Here is a 17,845-nt window from a genome sequence, read left to right on the forward strand (position 1 = left end):
TATGTGTAAATTTTAGGTTCAAAACCAGAATCCCATTAGCCAAAACTCTTAACAGCAATGTTCTTTAGAAAGTTTGCAAGAAATCCTTAGGCTTGACCTTTGAGGTTTTTACACTATTTGGGAAATGGCAGTTTGTTAACACATTGTCTGTATTTTCATGCTCAGTATGGATGATTTTATATGGCAAAGTCCTTTCTATTAAGATAAAGGTTATTATCAGCCCTGAAGACTTAAACTACAAAAACAGGGAAAAGACATCAAGCATCAGTGTTAGAAAGCGAAAAGTGTGGCTTTTACATCATAAACGGAAAGGTTCGGAATACTCATCACTTGATGGTATGTAGCTACTTATAATCATATATTTAAATGAACACACACAATCTTATACAGAAGTTACCAAATATTTTTTTATTCTAAGAAGTGGAATCAGAAAGGGTATATTAATGTTCTCCAATAGGACACCAGATAGCCATGAGTAACAAAGGGCTGGCTGCTCTTTAAGTACCAGATCAGTGTGTTTTCTTGTCCCGTCAACAGTCTCCCTGTAACCACCTCCTACTTCAAGTTGCTTTTATGATCACTGGACTTGTAGGAACAGGCAAGGAAAGAGAAAGGCCACAGACTTCGAAGCCATGAGATATTTGCATATTTTAAAACAAATGCACAGCATGTGATTTCCAACATAAAAGCAAACTGAACCTTGTAGGTTAGAAGAGGTCACTTACCTGCTGCTCCTGCGCTCTAGCAGCACCAAGTTCTGAGAGTGACATGGTGAGCTTCTCTTGCTGCTCTGATAGGTACTTCTGGTAGAGACTTAGAAGTTCTTGACATTCTCTATACTGTAGCTGAAGAGGTGAGAATGCAAATTAAGGGGAAAAACTGATTCACATGCAGATTTCCATAAGCAAAACAGAGAGAGAAATTCAACACTACATGGTCAGAGTAGGTGGGTATGGAGTCACCAGGTAAAAACTGTGCATGTGTCCAATCAAGAAGCAGTAATTTTAATAAAGAATCCCAGTAAAGAGACATTTCTCTTAGTTCTTTGTAGAGCCATACAAAGAACGGCCATCACATTATGTATATAAGCAAATGAAGCAGAGCACAGTACATGCATTCAGGAGGTTGGGGCTTCCTGTTGAGAACCATGAGTTCAAGGCTGGACTGGGCAACATAGCCAGATGCTGTTCCAAAAAGAAAAGAAAGGAAAGAAAGAAAATTAAAAAGACAGGAAACCAATGATTTAAATTTAAGAGTTAAAACTATAAAACTCTCAGAAGAAATCATACAAGTGCATTTTTGTGACCTTGGGTTAAGAAATCGCAAAGAAAACCCTCAAAATGAAATATTTTTAAATCATATGTATGATAAAGGATGAAAATTCAGAATATATAAATAGATAATACAACTCAATAATAAATAATATTAGCAAAAAAACTAGCAAAGGCTTTAAGGCAAGTTCCCCAAAGAAATACATAGATGACCAAGAAGTAAAAGATGGTAACCACAACTGCTACCAGGGAAAGGTACGTCCACAGCACAAGAAAAAAGTGCTCTAGATCCAGCAGGAGAGCCTTAATCAAAGACCAAGATTTGCTGGTAAGTCTAACGTGGATATGTTCAAGTGGAACATTCCAGTCTACCTAACAGTCATGTAACTATATTGCTACTTTGGAAGATAATTCAGCATATTTTTAAAAGTAAATTTAATATGTAGCCCAGTAAGTCAATTATCCAAGGGGGAAAAAACTAAAAAGCTTAAACAAATCTCATGCATAGTTTGAGATATTGTTTAGAGCAGCCCTGTTGACAGTAGCTCAGAAGCAACAAGAGGCTTAATGTCCATCAACTTATCAACAGAGCAGTATCTATAAAATGGAATGTTTTAGCAGTAAGATAAATTTTAAATTGCTACCTGCCACAAATATAGAAAACATTATATCATGAAAAAGAATACTGACACAAAGGATATATATCACATGCATTTATTTATATGAGAAATGAAGAATAGGCAAGTCCATTCAGACAAGGAAGTAGACAGGTGGTTGGTACAGGTGGTATAAAGGAACAGGGGGACAGGTGAAAATTTAGGAGAAAAGGTAATGAAGAGATTCTGGAGTGAAGTGATGGCAGTGTTGGTATCTGAGAAATGTTTAATGCCATTCAGTTGTACACTTTAAAAGGTCAGATTATATGTAAACAATATCTTAATAATTAGTGTCTATTTTATACACTGAGTTCATAAATCTACTAAGCATCAAGGAATTATAACTTTTGTCTTATTTTGCATATCAATAATCACAGCAATATTTCACTAATACCATCATCAGGATTTTTCTGTGTCAGAAAACCCTGCTGCTAAGCAGAGTCTGCCATTACTGGAAAACTCTGAGCTCAGTGCAAAATGGAGAACTCCCTTTGTCAGCCTGGCTTCCTGTCCTCTGACTCGGGATCTTGGACCCCCACACCCTCTACCTAAAGAATGCTGAAGTCCTTAGGGAAATTACAAGTCCAACTCCCCCCCCCCACCCCCCCCCACACACACATAAGAACCTGGTCAGCAAGCACCTGGGATTCCTGGGATGCTTCCCCATGCAACTGAGGCATCTCAATACCTTAGCTCTTCAGCCAATGACATCTGCCCACCCCAGATATCCCCATCACTCCCCAAAGTTCTATATAACCCCAAATAAAATTTGCTTCCCTGAAACTGATCCTGAAAGGTCATTTTTATTCATGCTCACAGGTCACCCCTCCCCCATCCCAGTGCATTGATTCTGCTCCTTTGCTCCTAAGGAGCAGTGGCCATGACCCCAGGAAAAAAGGAGAGCCATATTTCTGCACATATATCTAGTTTCTGGTGTAGAGAACATGGCAACCTAGCCTGGGGTGCCCTTTTCACAGCTCCTATCATGTGGAGAATGTTCAAGGTAAAAGCACTAGGTCAGAAAAGTCTAACTTCACAGGTCAGGCACCTGGAACATGGGTAGGTCTGTCCCAGCTTCTTAATGTAGTTCTTTTCTGCTAGGCTCCCTTCCCTCAGAGCATTTCTGAATCTCCCTCTCAGCACTTATTTAGCTATGCTGTTGGCATAAGAATTACTGTCCAGTGGGATTATTCTGTACATACACTTCTACACAAGATGATCATGATTAAGAGTAGGGATAATATTTCTTAAATGTCAAAAATTGTAACTAGATTCAATATTCTTTAACATTTTCACAACCTAATCATTGCTTCTGGGCAGATTCCTATTCTAATAACTTTTGCCAATCATAACTGCATAAATAGCCAACTGCTTCATTATTCTGGTTATTAACCTTTAACAAAAAGGAGCCCAAGATGGCTTATAGGAGAAGACTGGCTCACAGTGAAAGGCCAGGTCACTAAGCTTATAGAATAACATTAATTTCAAGAGCTTGTTGAACACTTAGTATCTGAAACAATAGCAATAATAACAGCAAGCACAGTGATATAAATAAGCTAATAGTGTCTACTGTCAACCTATGTTGTATCTCTATGGTTTTACATTTCTCTCTCCTCTCTCCTCTCTCCTCTCTCTCTCCTCTCTCTCTCTCTGTGTGTGTCTGTGTCTGTGTGTGTGTGTGTAAGCTCCAAGGAACAAGAATGATTTGTGTGGTCCCAAGGAGTTTGTGACAGCTATGATGAATATAAAAAGTTTTTATTCTAACTTCCACCATACAAATAATGTTTATAATTAGTGAATGTATTAGTTTGGTCACAGAATATGACTTTTTATTCTGAAGAAAACCCAAGCACAACTGCATAGACTACAAATTGTCAGCATTTGAGACAAGTTATAGGCATTTAAATACATGCCATGTGATAGAATATAAAAACATATGGTCTTACTTTTATTGATTTTTAAAAATATCTTTCTTGGTTTTATCAGATTTCAGAGTGAACCATATTTCCTTTTTCCATAGCATAGTGAGACTTTAACCGTGCACCTGTAGAAAGATCTTAGAAAAATGTAGATAAAATTCTTTTTCACTGAAGGAAAGACTTATTTAAGTGGATCTTGGTGACATGACAGAAAAAGATGTACTAGATATAGAAGATTGTACCTGAACAAATGTGTAGAACCATGAAACAAATGGGCATACTGTACTATGTCCAGCCACTGTTTAAGAAAGAAATGAGCAAAGCAACTAGTTACCACAGCCTCTACTGAAGAAAGAGGCCCTTATGAGTGACTACATCACTATCAACTTGTGTTGAGTAAATCACACTGAAATACAAACAACTGCACCAATGAGCTGAAGTGGCTGTAGGAAATGATCGTCTTATACAACATAAAGGCTTCACATAGAAAAGTAAAAGGAAGCATCTGAGTAGAATGCACATGGCAGCAGATGGAAGAGCAAAAACTCTGCGGTGGGGAGGGGCCACAGAAGACCAGACAGATGGCCTAGCAGGCTGCCACTCTGAAAAGAGATTGTGACGAACTGAAGACACAATCCAGTGTCCAGCACAGTCCAGTGCCATCACTCTCCTTAGCCTTCCCTCTGATGTTGAGAACACTACTGATACGGCATTGACTATCTGCCTTAATACTCCTGCAATGAAGAGAGGCCTCCATATGAAGAGGAAAGGTCGACCACTAAAATCACACACACACACACAAACACAAGTTTGTAGCCAAAAGTTTTGGCTGAAGGCATTGGAGATAATAAAAATACAAGGTGAGCTTGAATTATCTTTTTATACTAATGTAGCAGAGAGCTCAAAGACCAAGGAAAGGGGGTGAGCTTAAAAAGACTCTTATTAACCAATTCTGGGACAATTGTGCTCAGAAATGAATAATCACCCTAATTAACAGAACTTGAATAAATAAAACCCCACTATCTCATAATCATACTTCAAAACGAGAGGAGAAAGAATGGGGAAGTGGAAAATAACCCCTGAAGCCCTTCTGTTCAGAAGAATTAGTTATAACAAACTAACATATCGCAAATATATTTTTAAAAATCCATATGCAGGAGACGATTCAACTGTTTAATCCAGAGGGGACTGTGTGGGGAAGGGCAAAGAACTTACGTTCAGAAGAGTAATAGCCAATTATAGAAGCAATGGTGAAGCTTTAAAATACATCAGCATTTTACAACAAAAAAGGAGAGGAACCTTTGATATGTTGGGATCACTACCCAAAGGATTACAGCCGCTAGAACAGGGGGGGGCGGCTCCATACACCTTTCGATGCAAAAATAGGCAACATCACCTATGAAATAGACTTAGTAATTTGTTTAGTCTCAATTTCACCAAATAAGCATAACCTCCGGTGTACAGGAATTAGAAAGAATAAAGGAATGAGTCAAGTCATTCCACAAACAGGCATATCCAGGATTTTGGCAACTCTCCTAAGCAACTGTGCAGAAGGCCAACGCCATAAGAAAGAGGGTTTGAGTGGGATGGCTCTTTTACAGTAAAAAGATCAAGGATACAACCAAATGTCACCCATATGCACAATTGGATTCCGCTTTAGGGAAAAATAATAAACAAGAGCTTTGGGGGCATCTAAGGAAATGGAAGACTTGAAGGTTTATATTATGAATTACAGCTAATTTGTTTAAGCATCCCAATGTGATATATAAAGTAAAACTTCCTTTTATTTTAAAAAAGATTTATGTGTGTGTGCACCTACCTGATATATGTATAGTACATACATACAGATTATTCCTATTCTTCTTCCTCCTCCTCCTCTGCTTCTTCCTTATACTTTTTTCTTTTCCTTTCTTTCTTTCTTTCTTTTTTCTTTTTGAGACAAGGTTTCTCTGTGTAGCCTTGGCTGTTCTGCACTCGCTTGTAGACCAGGTTGGCCTCGAACTCACAGAGATCTGCCTGCCTCTGCCTCCTGAGTGCTGGGATTACAGGTGTGCACCACTGAGCCCATCTGAGTATTCCTATTCTTGAGAATCAGGTCTGGTTTATTTTTTGTTAACATGACACTTGTCACTCTGAAGTGATTCAAAATAAAAAAATAAAACTTTATACATTTTATACATATATTTTAAATTAATAAATATATTTATATATACAAATTTCTATTTTATATGTATGTATATGTAGTACAAACACACACACACACACAGAGGCAAAGCAAGAATAGCCAACAATTGTGTTATCTAATACATAGTGGCTCACAGTTAACTGTTCTATACATTTAAAAAATATTATGATAAGCCAGGTGTGGCGGCACACACCTTTAATCCCAGCACTCTGAGAAGCAGAGGCAGGATGATCTTTGTGAGTTTGAGTTCAGCCTGGTCTACAAAGTGGGTTTAGGACAGCCAAGGTTACACAGAGAAACTCTGTCTCAAAAATTTAAAAGAAAATTATTATGATAAAAACTGTCATGAAAAAATATTTTTGCTTTTCTGGTTTACATTTTTGGTGATTATTCTTTATTTTTTATACCATGCAGTATTATGAGAAAAGTCAACACCAAAGGATCGGGTGAGCCCCCTAAGAGCTCCCTATCACACCATGTGCCTTTTGTCATTAAGTCAAGTGACAAACTGCTACTGTTTCATCAAAGCATGATGTGATGAAATATTAACTGGAGACTATATTTTGTGCCAGAAGAGTCAAAGCCACAGTAGCAAAACAAACAAAAGAAAACAAGCATAAAAACTTGAGCTTTTTAGCAGAATTTAACTGTTTCTAAAAAACTATAGAAGACATGTAAGTAGCATAAGACAGTGACACTGCTCCAACATCCCTGGTCTACATCTTAATTGTAGTGCTTAGAACCATCTTATCCTGGACAAGGAAACTATGCAGTGGAAAATAAGTTGTGAGTAATAGGAAGAAACTGACTCCAAAACTCTGGATACAGTAGAACTAGACAAGAATTTCACACATATCTTTTTATCTTTATAATAGGTTGTGATCTGTGCAGGAGTCCCTCATTTTTTTAAGTGTGTCATCTACTCAGAGACCTGAATCAGTGCCTTCAGAGGAGACTAAACCGCTACCTCGTGTCTGACAGTTACAGAACCAGATGGGGCAGAGAAGAGTGGAGCTGGGAGGCATCTGTTCCTATTTTTTGCGTATTTTTTATGGCTTTTCAGGAAACCACCTACATACAAAGGAGACCCAAGGCTCATGTATTTCCCCTTTGAAGGCGGGTATTCGCAGATATCCTAAGAAGCAGGCTGTCAACATGCCCTTTAAGTCATTTCTTTGTCATGTACCACTCTAAGAGAGCATTAAGTATGCCCTGGAGACAGAAATGTACCCATTGAGAGCCAAATATCCTTCTTAATTCTAACACGTTACATACTTATCTTTTAAATGCACCAAGTTTCAGCAAGATCCAAAGTAAAAATATTTTCCTCATTTGGAAAAGGTGCTTTAAATACGCTTGATTTTTAATGAACTGTAAGAAATGGCCTAGACCTGTGGAAAAAACTCACGACAGACAAGGTTCTTTCTATGGTGATAATTATAAAACACCTGGAAATGTTACTTTCAGACAGGAATCCCTGACAGTACAGACCACTGCAAACAGTCTGCAGATTATGTTTCCCATACCTTTTGAGGACATCAGCCACATTACATGAATTATGCTTTTGAGGCAACAACCCAGCCATAAGAAATAGGCAAAACCCCTTGAGAAAGAAATCACCTGCTTCTGGTTTAGCAGGTTTGTTTCTGCTATTAAGTTACAACCTCCAGCCTCAATATATAGAATTCCGTCTTCTTTTGCCGCTGTATAAAACCATATATTTCTGATGATGTAAACTTAATTCAAACTGTCTCTTCGTTTTCCCTTTTCCAAAGTGGCCTACCATTGTACATGCTACACACAGATTTTCTTCCAGCTCTATCCTTTTGTGCTTAACATCCCTTGTTCAGCTTCCCTGTGAGCCTGCTATTGGTAGAGCCCAACACTGTCATTATGTATCTTGCAGATGAATGCTGATGGTCAAGAACAGGGATTTGAACAGGAGTGTCTTTGGATAGCTCACAGAAGCTATCTGTGAGTGCGGCCCTCCTAAATGCTTTGAGGATACTCTCAGATTTAATTTTTATTAACAAAAAAGCAGCAAGTATTGTAATTACTGTACACTGGAATTTTGTGGTACAGAATGATTGACACTGTATCCATGGATACTACCCTTGCTAACGAGCTAGCTGGTGGAGCCTAGTGCTGCAGTGTCTTAGAAAGCAGAGCCTCCTTTAGCAGATCTGAGGTCAAGTCTCACCCTACATCTGAAACAAGAGTTGCTGCTACTGGTACAGCTATCCCAGCCTGAGCACAGACTACCTGGGGGAACATCCTGGTCTCATGGGGGAGACCATGGCGTTCTATCCCTTTACCTCGAATACATACGAGTTTGTATCACTTTGCTGTACTTGCTCATCCAGCTTTGTTTTGGAAGCACGCAGAAAATAAAATGAGGTCCAAATAACTCATTTTCTTCCTTAAAAGAAAGCTGAGTTCTGGGTTTTCAGAGCAGTATAACATTTCTGTTGTGCCAACCACTTAAGTAATAATAATTGGCATATATTACTAGCTGGGCTTTAATAATTTATATTGTGAGAAGAGCCCATAGGTGAAAAGCTACATTTTCTTTCTGCCAACTTTTGCACTGAACACCCATGCTCCTTCTCTTTCAAGCCTTTTACAGTATGACATTTCCACATCTCTGGGCCACTAGCCAAGGAGGCCATCAGGGAGAGCAACCTCACCAGTTGCACAAGAGCTTTTCAGCACCCTATGAAAATACTACCTTTACAGGTAAAGCTTAATAAATAATAGTTTTTTCATAATAAAAATAACATCACTACCTTGAGGCTAAGTTAGAAAAAAATCAGGCATATATCATTGCTCGAATATGACAGGAACTGAGATTAGTCACCACAAGTGCACGTGCTGCACAGAGAGGCTAACGTGGAGCTTCAGTATCTGACCTCAGCTGCTGCACTGCGTGCGGCAATGTGGTGCTTTATGAACATCTTCCCATCACTGCTGCCTCATGTGACTAAGCTTATATGGGTGTTTAGCAGAACTAGATGCTTTACTGACCCTGCTGTCAATAAGTGTTATAGAGGAGGACTCCAAAACACCCAAGGAGGAAAGGTCTTACAGGCCAAGATGTAGGCCTAGACTGGATTTCACTGCTGAGAACTCCTGAGGTCTAAGAGAGATAAGCCCAGAGCACACACTCTAGGGCCAAAGCCTTTACCATAGAGTTAATAACAGAGATGAAGACCTACTTAACAATTTCAAAATAAGAACAGCTGTCCTGGCAGTTAGACGCTGTACATTTTAGGCTTAGTCTAGTGGTGACGTCTTACAAAGGATGTCTCAGTTAGGCCAGCTCACTAATTTCCACACTACAAGAAAATACTCTCTCCTGGACTAATACAGCAATTGGTTATATTCAGAAAGTTGGCCAGAACAATGGTTCTGTTTATTTGTTTGGTTTGAATTTTGTTTGTTTGAGACAGGGTTTCTCTGTGTAGCCTTGGCTGTCCTGGATTCGCTTTGTAGACCAGGCCGGTCTCGAACTCACAGAGATCCACCTGCCTCTGCTTACCTGAGTGCTCCGGTTATAGGTGTGTGCCAATGTGCCCACCTGAGCCCAAAGTATTAAAGGAGAGAAAAATTTAAAAAAAAAAAGCCATAGTATTCTTGGGTTCCAGACAAGATGAGGTAAACTACATTCTTCTTATTCCTCTTACTAAGCATGGTCCACGTTCCTGGATACCATACACCAAATGCACCTAAAACAACTGGAAAACAGAAACAAGGCACCTGGAAGAGGTCCTCAGAACTCACAACACAGTCGTGGTTTTTGTTTTGTATTGAGTTGTGGAGTAAATATAAAGGCAACCCAGAAATGCCAAATGAGGAATAAAAAATAAAACAACATCAACAAAGTAAATCCTAGACCAACCTGTTCTCTTTAGCCAGCATTAAAGGGGAAGCCGGTAGAATAGTTAAGAATTGCTTTATTTCAGCCAGACAACTTAGAAAAGTCTGCAACACCCTGGACTTCTGGGAGCCCACCCATGACCCTCTTTCCACAGGGGAGGTACCATAGGAAAGTGAGCAGAGGACAGAATCTGAATGCCCGTTTTGCCTCCTCCATATAGATGATCATCACCGGGAGCGTCGTGGGAAGAGAGTAGCTTAACTCCATCTAGCATCAGTAAGGAACCCATTTACTGGAGAAGGCTAGGAAGCTAACTGGGACCTGTAGGAAGTTTATTGTTTTAGCTGCAAAGAGTGGAAGCCATCGGGGAAACCTTTGCCCTCCTCAAGTGGGTAATGGCATCTACAGGTAACAAACTTCCATCCCCACCCAGCAATAATGAGGTGCTCACTCTAAAGTACCAACGAAGTTCTTAGGGACCCCGAATTTTCATACCAGTATGCACGCAATGAAACAGAACCTCTCCCCCTCCCCCACAACTTGGTGTGATATTAGGAAAAGCCTACCAAAAGAGATTATTTAAATAGGACTGTAATGCAATACTCCAACTGTCCTCAACAGAACTGATCATGTGCCACATCTAGAGAAAAGAAAATATTGATTCAGTTAGAAAAGAAAATAAACAGATGTTAATATTGAAATAGCCTAGATACTAGAAAATACTTTTATCATTTCCTAAAAAGGACTTTAAACTGGTCGTGTTTCAATGTGTATGCGTCAAACAAACGGAAAACTAGAATGTCTCAGCAAAGAAACAGCAGAGCAGATACAGAAAAGTCAAATGGAAACTTGGAACTAAAAATTACAATAATCAGAATAAAATTCACTGCATGGATTCAATAGAATAAAGAAGACATGGGGAAATTAATAAGTTGAAAATACAACACATAACACCCCTTCTGAATAGCAGAAAGAAAATAGGCAGAAAAAGAAAATAAACACAGCCCAAGGGAACTATGGCGACATAACAAAAGATCTACCTAAGTGCCACTCCAAAGCCAGAGAACGAGCACGAGGAAGGAGGGTCTGGACAAGCAGGTAGCAGCTGAAAATGCATCCCTTTTCCCAAAAGCTGAGCAAATCCCGAACAGAATTAACTCCCAGAAACCCATACCAAGAAACATCGTTGCCAACTTCTGAAGGCAGAAGACAGAAGTTGGAGGAAGGAAGTGGAGAAGGTGGAGGAGCAGCAATAATCTTGGGAACACCACAGAAGCAGCACCCAGTAAAGGGAAGACGGTACGTGCACGACTCGGGTTCTCGTCACAGACATCAAAAGAGAGCAGCACGTTGTTTTCAGGTACTGAAAGAATTGTCGCGCTAGATTTGTATATCCACCAGCTATATCCTTCTGAAGTGGAGAAATTAGCAAACTCTCAAGTGAAGGCCAACTACAAGATGTCACTGTCACAGGCTAAAAAGGACTCTCTTCAGGAAGGAAATGACAAAGGGCTGAGTTTTAGAACTCAGGGAGAAAAAAGATCAGAAACAGCACAGCTATAGACAGATAAAGCTACCTGTCTTCTTGTCTTGAGTTTTACAAATTGTGTTTGACACACAAAACATGTAGAAATTTAACACTGGTAAGACATGCGGAAAAAACCACATGAAACAAAACCTTAAACTGGAAAAACCTATGAGAGTAACAAACTACAGCCGGAGGAAACAAACGGAAAACTGTTTAAGAAGGCAGGTGGCCATTATGTACTTGAAGTTTTTAAGATTAAAATTTATTTGTTTATACCTGGGTATGTGTGTTTGTGTGTGTGGTGCATGGATAGAGATAAGAGAACAATCTGCAGGAATAATTTGCTATTTCCATTATGTGTATCACAGCTGAGACATCTAGCCAGCCCCATTATATCTGAACACACTATTGCCTCACACTGTGGGAATGACCGCGTGTTGAGTCAACAGGTGAGTGTCCGCGTGCGCTCCTCTTCTAGCCTGAAACACTGTACTTTCCAGCATCCCATCTGACCCTAGTAACTTTGGGCTACGTGCACTCTCGCCATGGCCCTCCTCAAACAAGGGCTCCTTTTGACAAAGTCATTATTTGTCCTTTTTATCATTACTAACAGTTTGAAGAGATTAACACACGCCCCTAGTGGCTACTTCTGCACTTCCAACTGGACATGTGGCCAGCCTCATTCTATTCAAACTATATCTTGAAAGTATTCTCTAATCTAATTTCAAAATGCTCCAGCTGGATTTCAATTTCTATCCTTCTTGTTAGCCAATTCCTCCTTCTTCAAAAGACCTTTCTCCTACTTTCGTACCACTGACCCGTCCCTGCGGCTCCTGCTTGCTCACTGCCCTTCCTCAAGTCTGTTTCACTGGCTTCTTTCTATGTATAAATGCAGACATTCTCTCCTATAATCTAGAATCTACTCTGTTAAATATCTCCCTCATTATCTTTACTTTTCAGTAGTATCAGGTTCAATATTTATGCTAGTGATTTCCAAATTTTTATTTCTTAAGCATTCAAGAAAGCAGCTGACATGAGGTCCATATCGGTATGAGTATGGTCTAGTACATTAGGCAAACATATATAGCAAATACATACTTTATAAAATGCACATAAGACAATTTCTAACCATTTCAACCTTCAATTTCTCTGATCAATTCAAAATGTTTGGTTTTTTTTTTTTATCTTTACATTAAAAACGACAATGTTCCTGTTTAGAGCATTGTCATATAACATCAAACTTACTCTTCATAAAGTATCAATATATAATAGCTTCATTGGAAAGAAACAAAATTCACTTTAATACAGAATAGTAGTTCATGGTTATTTCCTGACTACCCTTAGATATTAACACAAAATGGTGTATGGTATATTGCAAATGAATTAATAAGTTAGAGGAATCTATATGTAATAAGGGGGAAATCATACCTAATAAAACTAAGGATGATATTATCAAAGTAAAATTTCTTTTTTTCAGCTATCAGAAAGATCAACATAATGTCTGGTTTTCTATGACTCAAATGGCTAGTTTTCTAGTACAATATCACATATGCAAAAAATTGTTTTAAAATTACTTAAAAGCCAGATTTTAACACAAGAATATATATCCTAAGTTTAACAGAGAGATATGACTCTATCGATATATGAGGTAAAATAGTTGAATAAGGTCTTCAAAAGCCTCAGAGACACACAGACTATGGCATTTAAAGTTGTTCTCACAATCCTAAATTTCTTCAACAACAAGACAAGTTAACTCCTGACAACACCCAGCTGACCTCAAAGAAGATGATGAGCATCAAAGAGCCTCCTTACGGACATGGCTTCAAAGGTGGCAAAGTAACCACTGGGCAAACTGTCCTCGTTCTGCCACTAACAGAATCTGCCTAAAAATGGGCAACTTAGATGCAGGCAGAGTCGACGGCCACACTCTGCCAAGTCAGGGTAAGCAAGTCCTCAATAGTTCCTGCCCTGTGAACAAGTCTGGCAGAAATATTAGGCCAGCAAGCTGAAGATGAGGCTCCAACGTTACAAAGTGTATTGGGTGACAGGTTAGGCAGTAAACTGTCTTAAGTCAATTTGTACATTTTGGAAACTGCTAACCCACACTGCTGATTCACTCAGGAATTTAAGTTTTATTCCTTCTCAAGTCTCTGAGGGGCACTGAAAACAAGATAATATAGTTCTATAACCAAGTTTAGCTGGTTAGGGGACAAGATCATTTTAGATCAAGATAAAGAAGTTAAGCTATTAGAGTTGAGATAAGATAGATATTGAATCTCATTTGGAGATCTAGACCCAACAAGACAGGAAAAACACTTACTTCAAAGGAGACGAATGCAGATGGCCAAGTCACTATGAATGTAACATGTATAGAACTCATTATTCTCATGATTGTCACATGGTTCTCCCTGCTGTGTGTAGTTTGTTTTATACATGTGTAATAAAATACAAATATATATATATATATATAAGATTTAAATAAGGAAAAAATACTTAAAAGCAATACAAAAACAACTCACTGCACTAATAAAGAGTTTATGACAAATTTATATGAATATAATAAAGACTCTAAGTACTACATTCCTTCACTGTCAGCCCTGCGATCAAGCTGCTCACCTGAGCCTTTCCTGTAGTCCATGTAACAGCTCTAGAACAGTGGTTCTCAACCTTCCTAATCTGTGATCCTTTAACAGTTCTTCACATTGTGGTGACCCTAACCATAAAACGATTTCATTGCTACTTCATTGTAATTGTGCTGCTGTTATGAATTATAATGTAAATATCTTATATGTAGGATATCTGATTTGTGACCCCTGTGAGAGAGTCAGTCCACTTCTAAGAGTCACGACAAACAAGTTGAGAACTGCTGCTCTAGAAATGAAAATCTTACAGAGTTCTGGGCTAAGTTTTCAAGCGTCCCAGGGAATTAGGAGGTGTCAGTGCTAAAGAAGCCACAGCACCAACTAAGAGAAGCACTCTGATAAAAAGCAGTTGTGTTCTTAAACACTGCAAACAAAACTGTGGTTTTGACAAGGTAAACTTTTCCAAGTGTCGAGTTTCTAAGTGCTCTTCCTCACAATGGCACCTTGGTGTTAGTAACAAATGCTCCAAGCCTTCAGGACAGCAAGAACTCTAAACATCCTTGTGCTGGCATGCTGTGGACAGCTACACTTCAACTGAATGGTTTTGTAGGAGGATGTGGACGGAGCCAATCCTGACCGCACTAGGGTCCAGTGCTTTGGCTTCACTACCAGACTACTTCCTGGAGAAAAATGGGAATCAGGTCTTCTAAGAATTGAGAGAGGGGTTCTAAATTTATGTTGTCATTTCAACTGCCTATTAAATCGTTCTACTAAATAGCAGGACCCAACGATAGTTTAGTTAAAAACATGCATTTTCTAAAATATAAACAATTCCACAACTGTATGTTCAAATGTTGACAATTCATAAGAGGTCATCAAAAGTGAAATGCAAGGCCCACTGGTGGCCTGGCACTAAGTAACAAAAAGGTTACTTTCCTGATAAGAATTATTCTGGGTTGTGTTTCTTATTTTAAAAAAATATTTAGATTACAAAATTAAAACAAATAAAAGCAACAGTGCATAATTTAGCTGTCATTCTCTACCAAATTGCTTATAACTGTAACCATAAAATGATAATAATTTGCCATATGTGCAGCTGCAAAGCTAAGAAAAGCACTGGTCAGTACAGCACAAGATGTGAACCTACTACCCCCCCTACTGCTAGTGGAACTGAATTGCAATAAAATAAACTAATTTCTCCTCCAATAAGGCATGAAAAGATGCCATGAGTTCTGTTGTAATTCTTCTTTAGAAAACACAAATCTGTTCCAGTGCATGTGATACATTTGGAAATGATACACATACAATGTGAGTACAACAGTGACAGACATGAGGTGCAGGTAGAAAACTATACAACCTAATGCAAAACTGGTAAGATACAAAACCTGTGCCCTGATCCTCAAGCCACACATAACTGGCAGTTCCCCCTGTGCACCTTGTGTGTGAACACACACACACACACACACACACACACACACACACACTTACAGCTTTCCACAGTTTTATTATCCGCTTCTACCACTTGAGAATAACCTATGTTTTATAAGTTGTGTGTAATCTTTTTAGTGTTCACTGCCACAGGTAAAACACCATATTAATTATAGCATTTAATATGTGCAAAACCACACTGCCAATTTTTAAGTGTTCTTCATTTTTAAAATGTTTTATTGATAAAGTTTTTGAGTGTTGTGCCCCTAAACCTATTCTCCTTTATTCCTTGTATTGTCTCAGCACACAATTTTGCATAATATGGTGATTTTCAGAAATCCGTGTGTGTGCGCACGCGCATGTGTGTGTGATGCATGCATGTGGACATGCTTATAGAACTGAGTGTATGACAAATAATAAAATTTAAGTACATCTATCCCATTGTGTTCAGGACTAATGTACTTATAAATATCCTGCCTACAAGATGTGCAGGGACAAAGATGGAGGAAAGACTGAGGGAAAAGACTGGTGCTACTTGAGATCCATCCAATAGGAAAGAACCAGTCTGTGACACTATTAATGTTACGCTGCTATGCTTGTGTACAGGAACCTAGCAATAACTACTCTGAGAAGCTTCACCCAGAAGCTATAAGAAACAGATGCAGAGACCCACAGCCAAACATTTGAACGAGCTCAGGAAGTCCTATGGAAGAGATGGGGGAACCATTGAGAGAGCCAGAGAGGTCATGGACTCCACAAGAAGACCCACAGAGTCAAGTAACCCAGGCCCATGGGGGCTCACAGAGACTGAACTGCCAACCAAAGAGCAGGCATGGACTGGTCCTAGGACCCCTGCACAGATGTAGCAGATGCACATCTTAGTGTTCATGTGGATCCTCCAGCAACTGGAGTGGGATCCCTCTAACTCAGGCCTCCCTTTAAATACCATTCCTCTAACTGGGCTTCCTTGTCTGGTCTCAGTGGGAAAAGATGAGCCTAGTCCAGGGTGGGTTGGTACCCATGAGGGACTTCCCCTTTCTCTGAGCAGGAGAGGGAAAATGGAGAGTGGGACTGGGAGGAGAAGAGAGGGGCTGCAATCAGGATGTAAAGTGAATGAATTAAAAATGAATAAATATTCAAACTGTATAATTTTAGTTTTTTAAAGATGGTCTCATTATGTAAGCCTATATTAACCTCAAATTCTCAATTGTCCTGCTCCAGTCTCCGAAGTACTGATACTCAGGTATGCCTACCAGTCAGCTTAAGAATCTTTTATGTGTCTATTTCCTGTAGAATACTAGCATGTTCTCTCCTCTTCTCTTCTCTTCTCTTCTCTTTTCTTCTCTCCTCTCTCTCTCCCTCCCTCCCACTCTCTCTCTCCCTCCCTCCTCGTCCTCCTTTTTCCTCTCTCTCTCTAATAAAATAAAATTAAAAAAAATAAAATAAAAATAATACTAGCATTGTTCCTATTATCCCCATTTAAATGGGTTCTCTCCTAAGTTATAGCTCTTCACAAGAATTTAGGAGTAAAACAATTTATCTGCATATATAAACTAGAATAAAAACATAGTCAAGTATCTGCATAAAAACAGTTGCGTTTCCTATTCACTCTATTGAATATGTCACATTTCTGCTCTAATTTGACTACGAAGATACTTTCCATATACACAGGAAGACATTTGCATAGTATAAACCCATTGATCACTTTAATAAATGCAGAAAAACATTTTATAAAATCAATGTCTTTACAAACCTTAACAGATCCAGAAAAGAACAAATGTACTGTAAGGTCATACATATATGGACAGTCCATAGTTAACACTACGTTTAATAGTAAAAAGTTGATTTTTTACTCTCTGCACTCTAACACAGGGCTGCAGAAATTTAGCCTAAGCAATCAGACAATTAAAAAACACATTCGAACAGGGGAAGAAAAGGTAAAATTATCTCGGCTGATGGCATGATCTTGTAGACATAACCCAAAGGCTCCATCACAATCCCATCCAAATTCTAACATTATTCTTAAAAAAGGAAACTGCTAAAATTTGCAAAGAACTACAAAAAATTCAAACAGCAAAAAAGAAACTTAGACAAATCAACAAATCAATCCCACTTCAAAAGTATTACCAAGTTATAACCAGAACAGTGTGGCACAGAACAGTGTAAAGAGACACACTGACTGCATCAACCAAAAATGGATTGGACTTAGGTCTTGGATCTCCACCTACAAAACCAGATAAAACATTTATAAAAACCTATAAAACAAGTTCTGCTGTGTTGTTCCAGCTGATTACCCAAACATGATTCCAAAGTCAGCAAAAGTGAAAACACATTAAGACCTCATCAACTAATCCACCCCCTTTTTTCTCTCTTTTTAATTGTTATTCACATTACACCCT

The 17,845-nt window shown here is 38.8% G+C and overlaps 1 protein-coding gene across 3 annotated transcripts in view; it reads right to left on the reverse strand.

Moving 5' to 3' along the window:
* Positions 1 to 17,845, reverse strand: part of KIAA1328 — a gene marked incomplete at its 5' end in the record, with an annotated part of 236,140 nt that overhangs the window by 135,589 nt on the left and 82,706 nt on the right. For all 3 annotated transcript variants that reach the window (XR_014778983.1, XM_084780616.1, XM_084780617.1), the window contains one exon: positions 726 to 853. Coding sequence is in view for 2 of the 3 variants with exons in the window: in XM_084780616.1 (XP_084636742.1) it covers positions 726 to 853 (128 nt within the window). The remainder of the gene's footprint in view (positions 1 to 725; positions 854 to 17,845) is intronic.

The sequence above is a fragment of the Acomys minous genome, assembly GCF_964271855.1.
Source record: "Acomys minous genome assembly, chromosome: 4".
In the NCBI taxonomy this organism is placed as follows: domain Eukaryota; kingdom Metazoa; phylum Chordata; class Mammalia; order Rodentia; family Muridae; genus Acomys; species Acomys minous.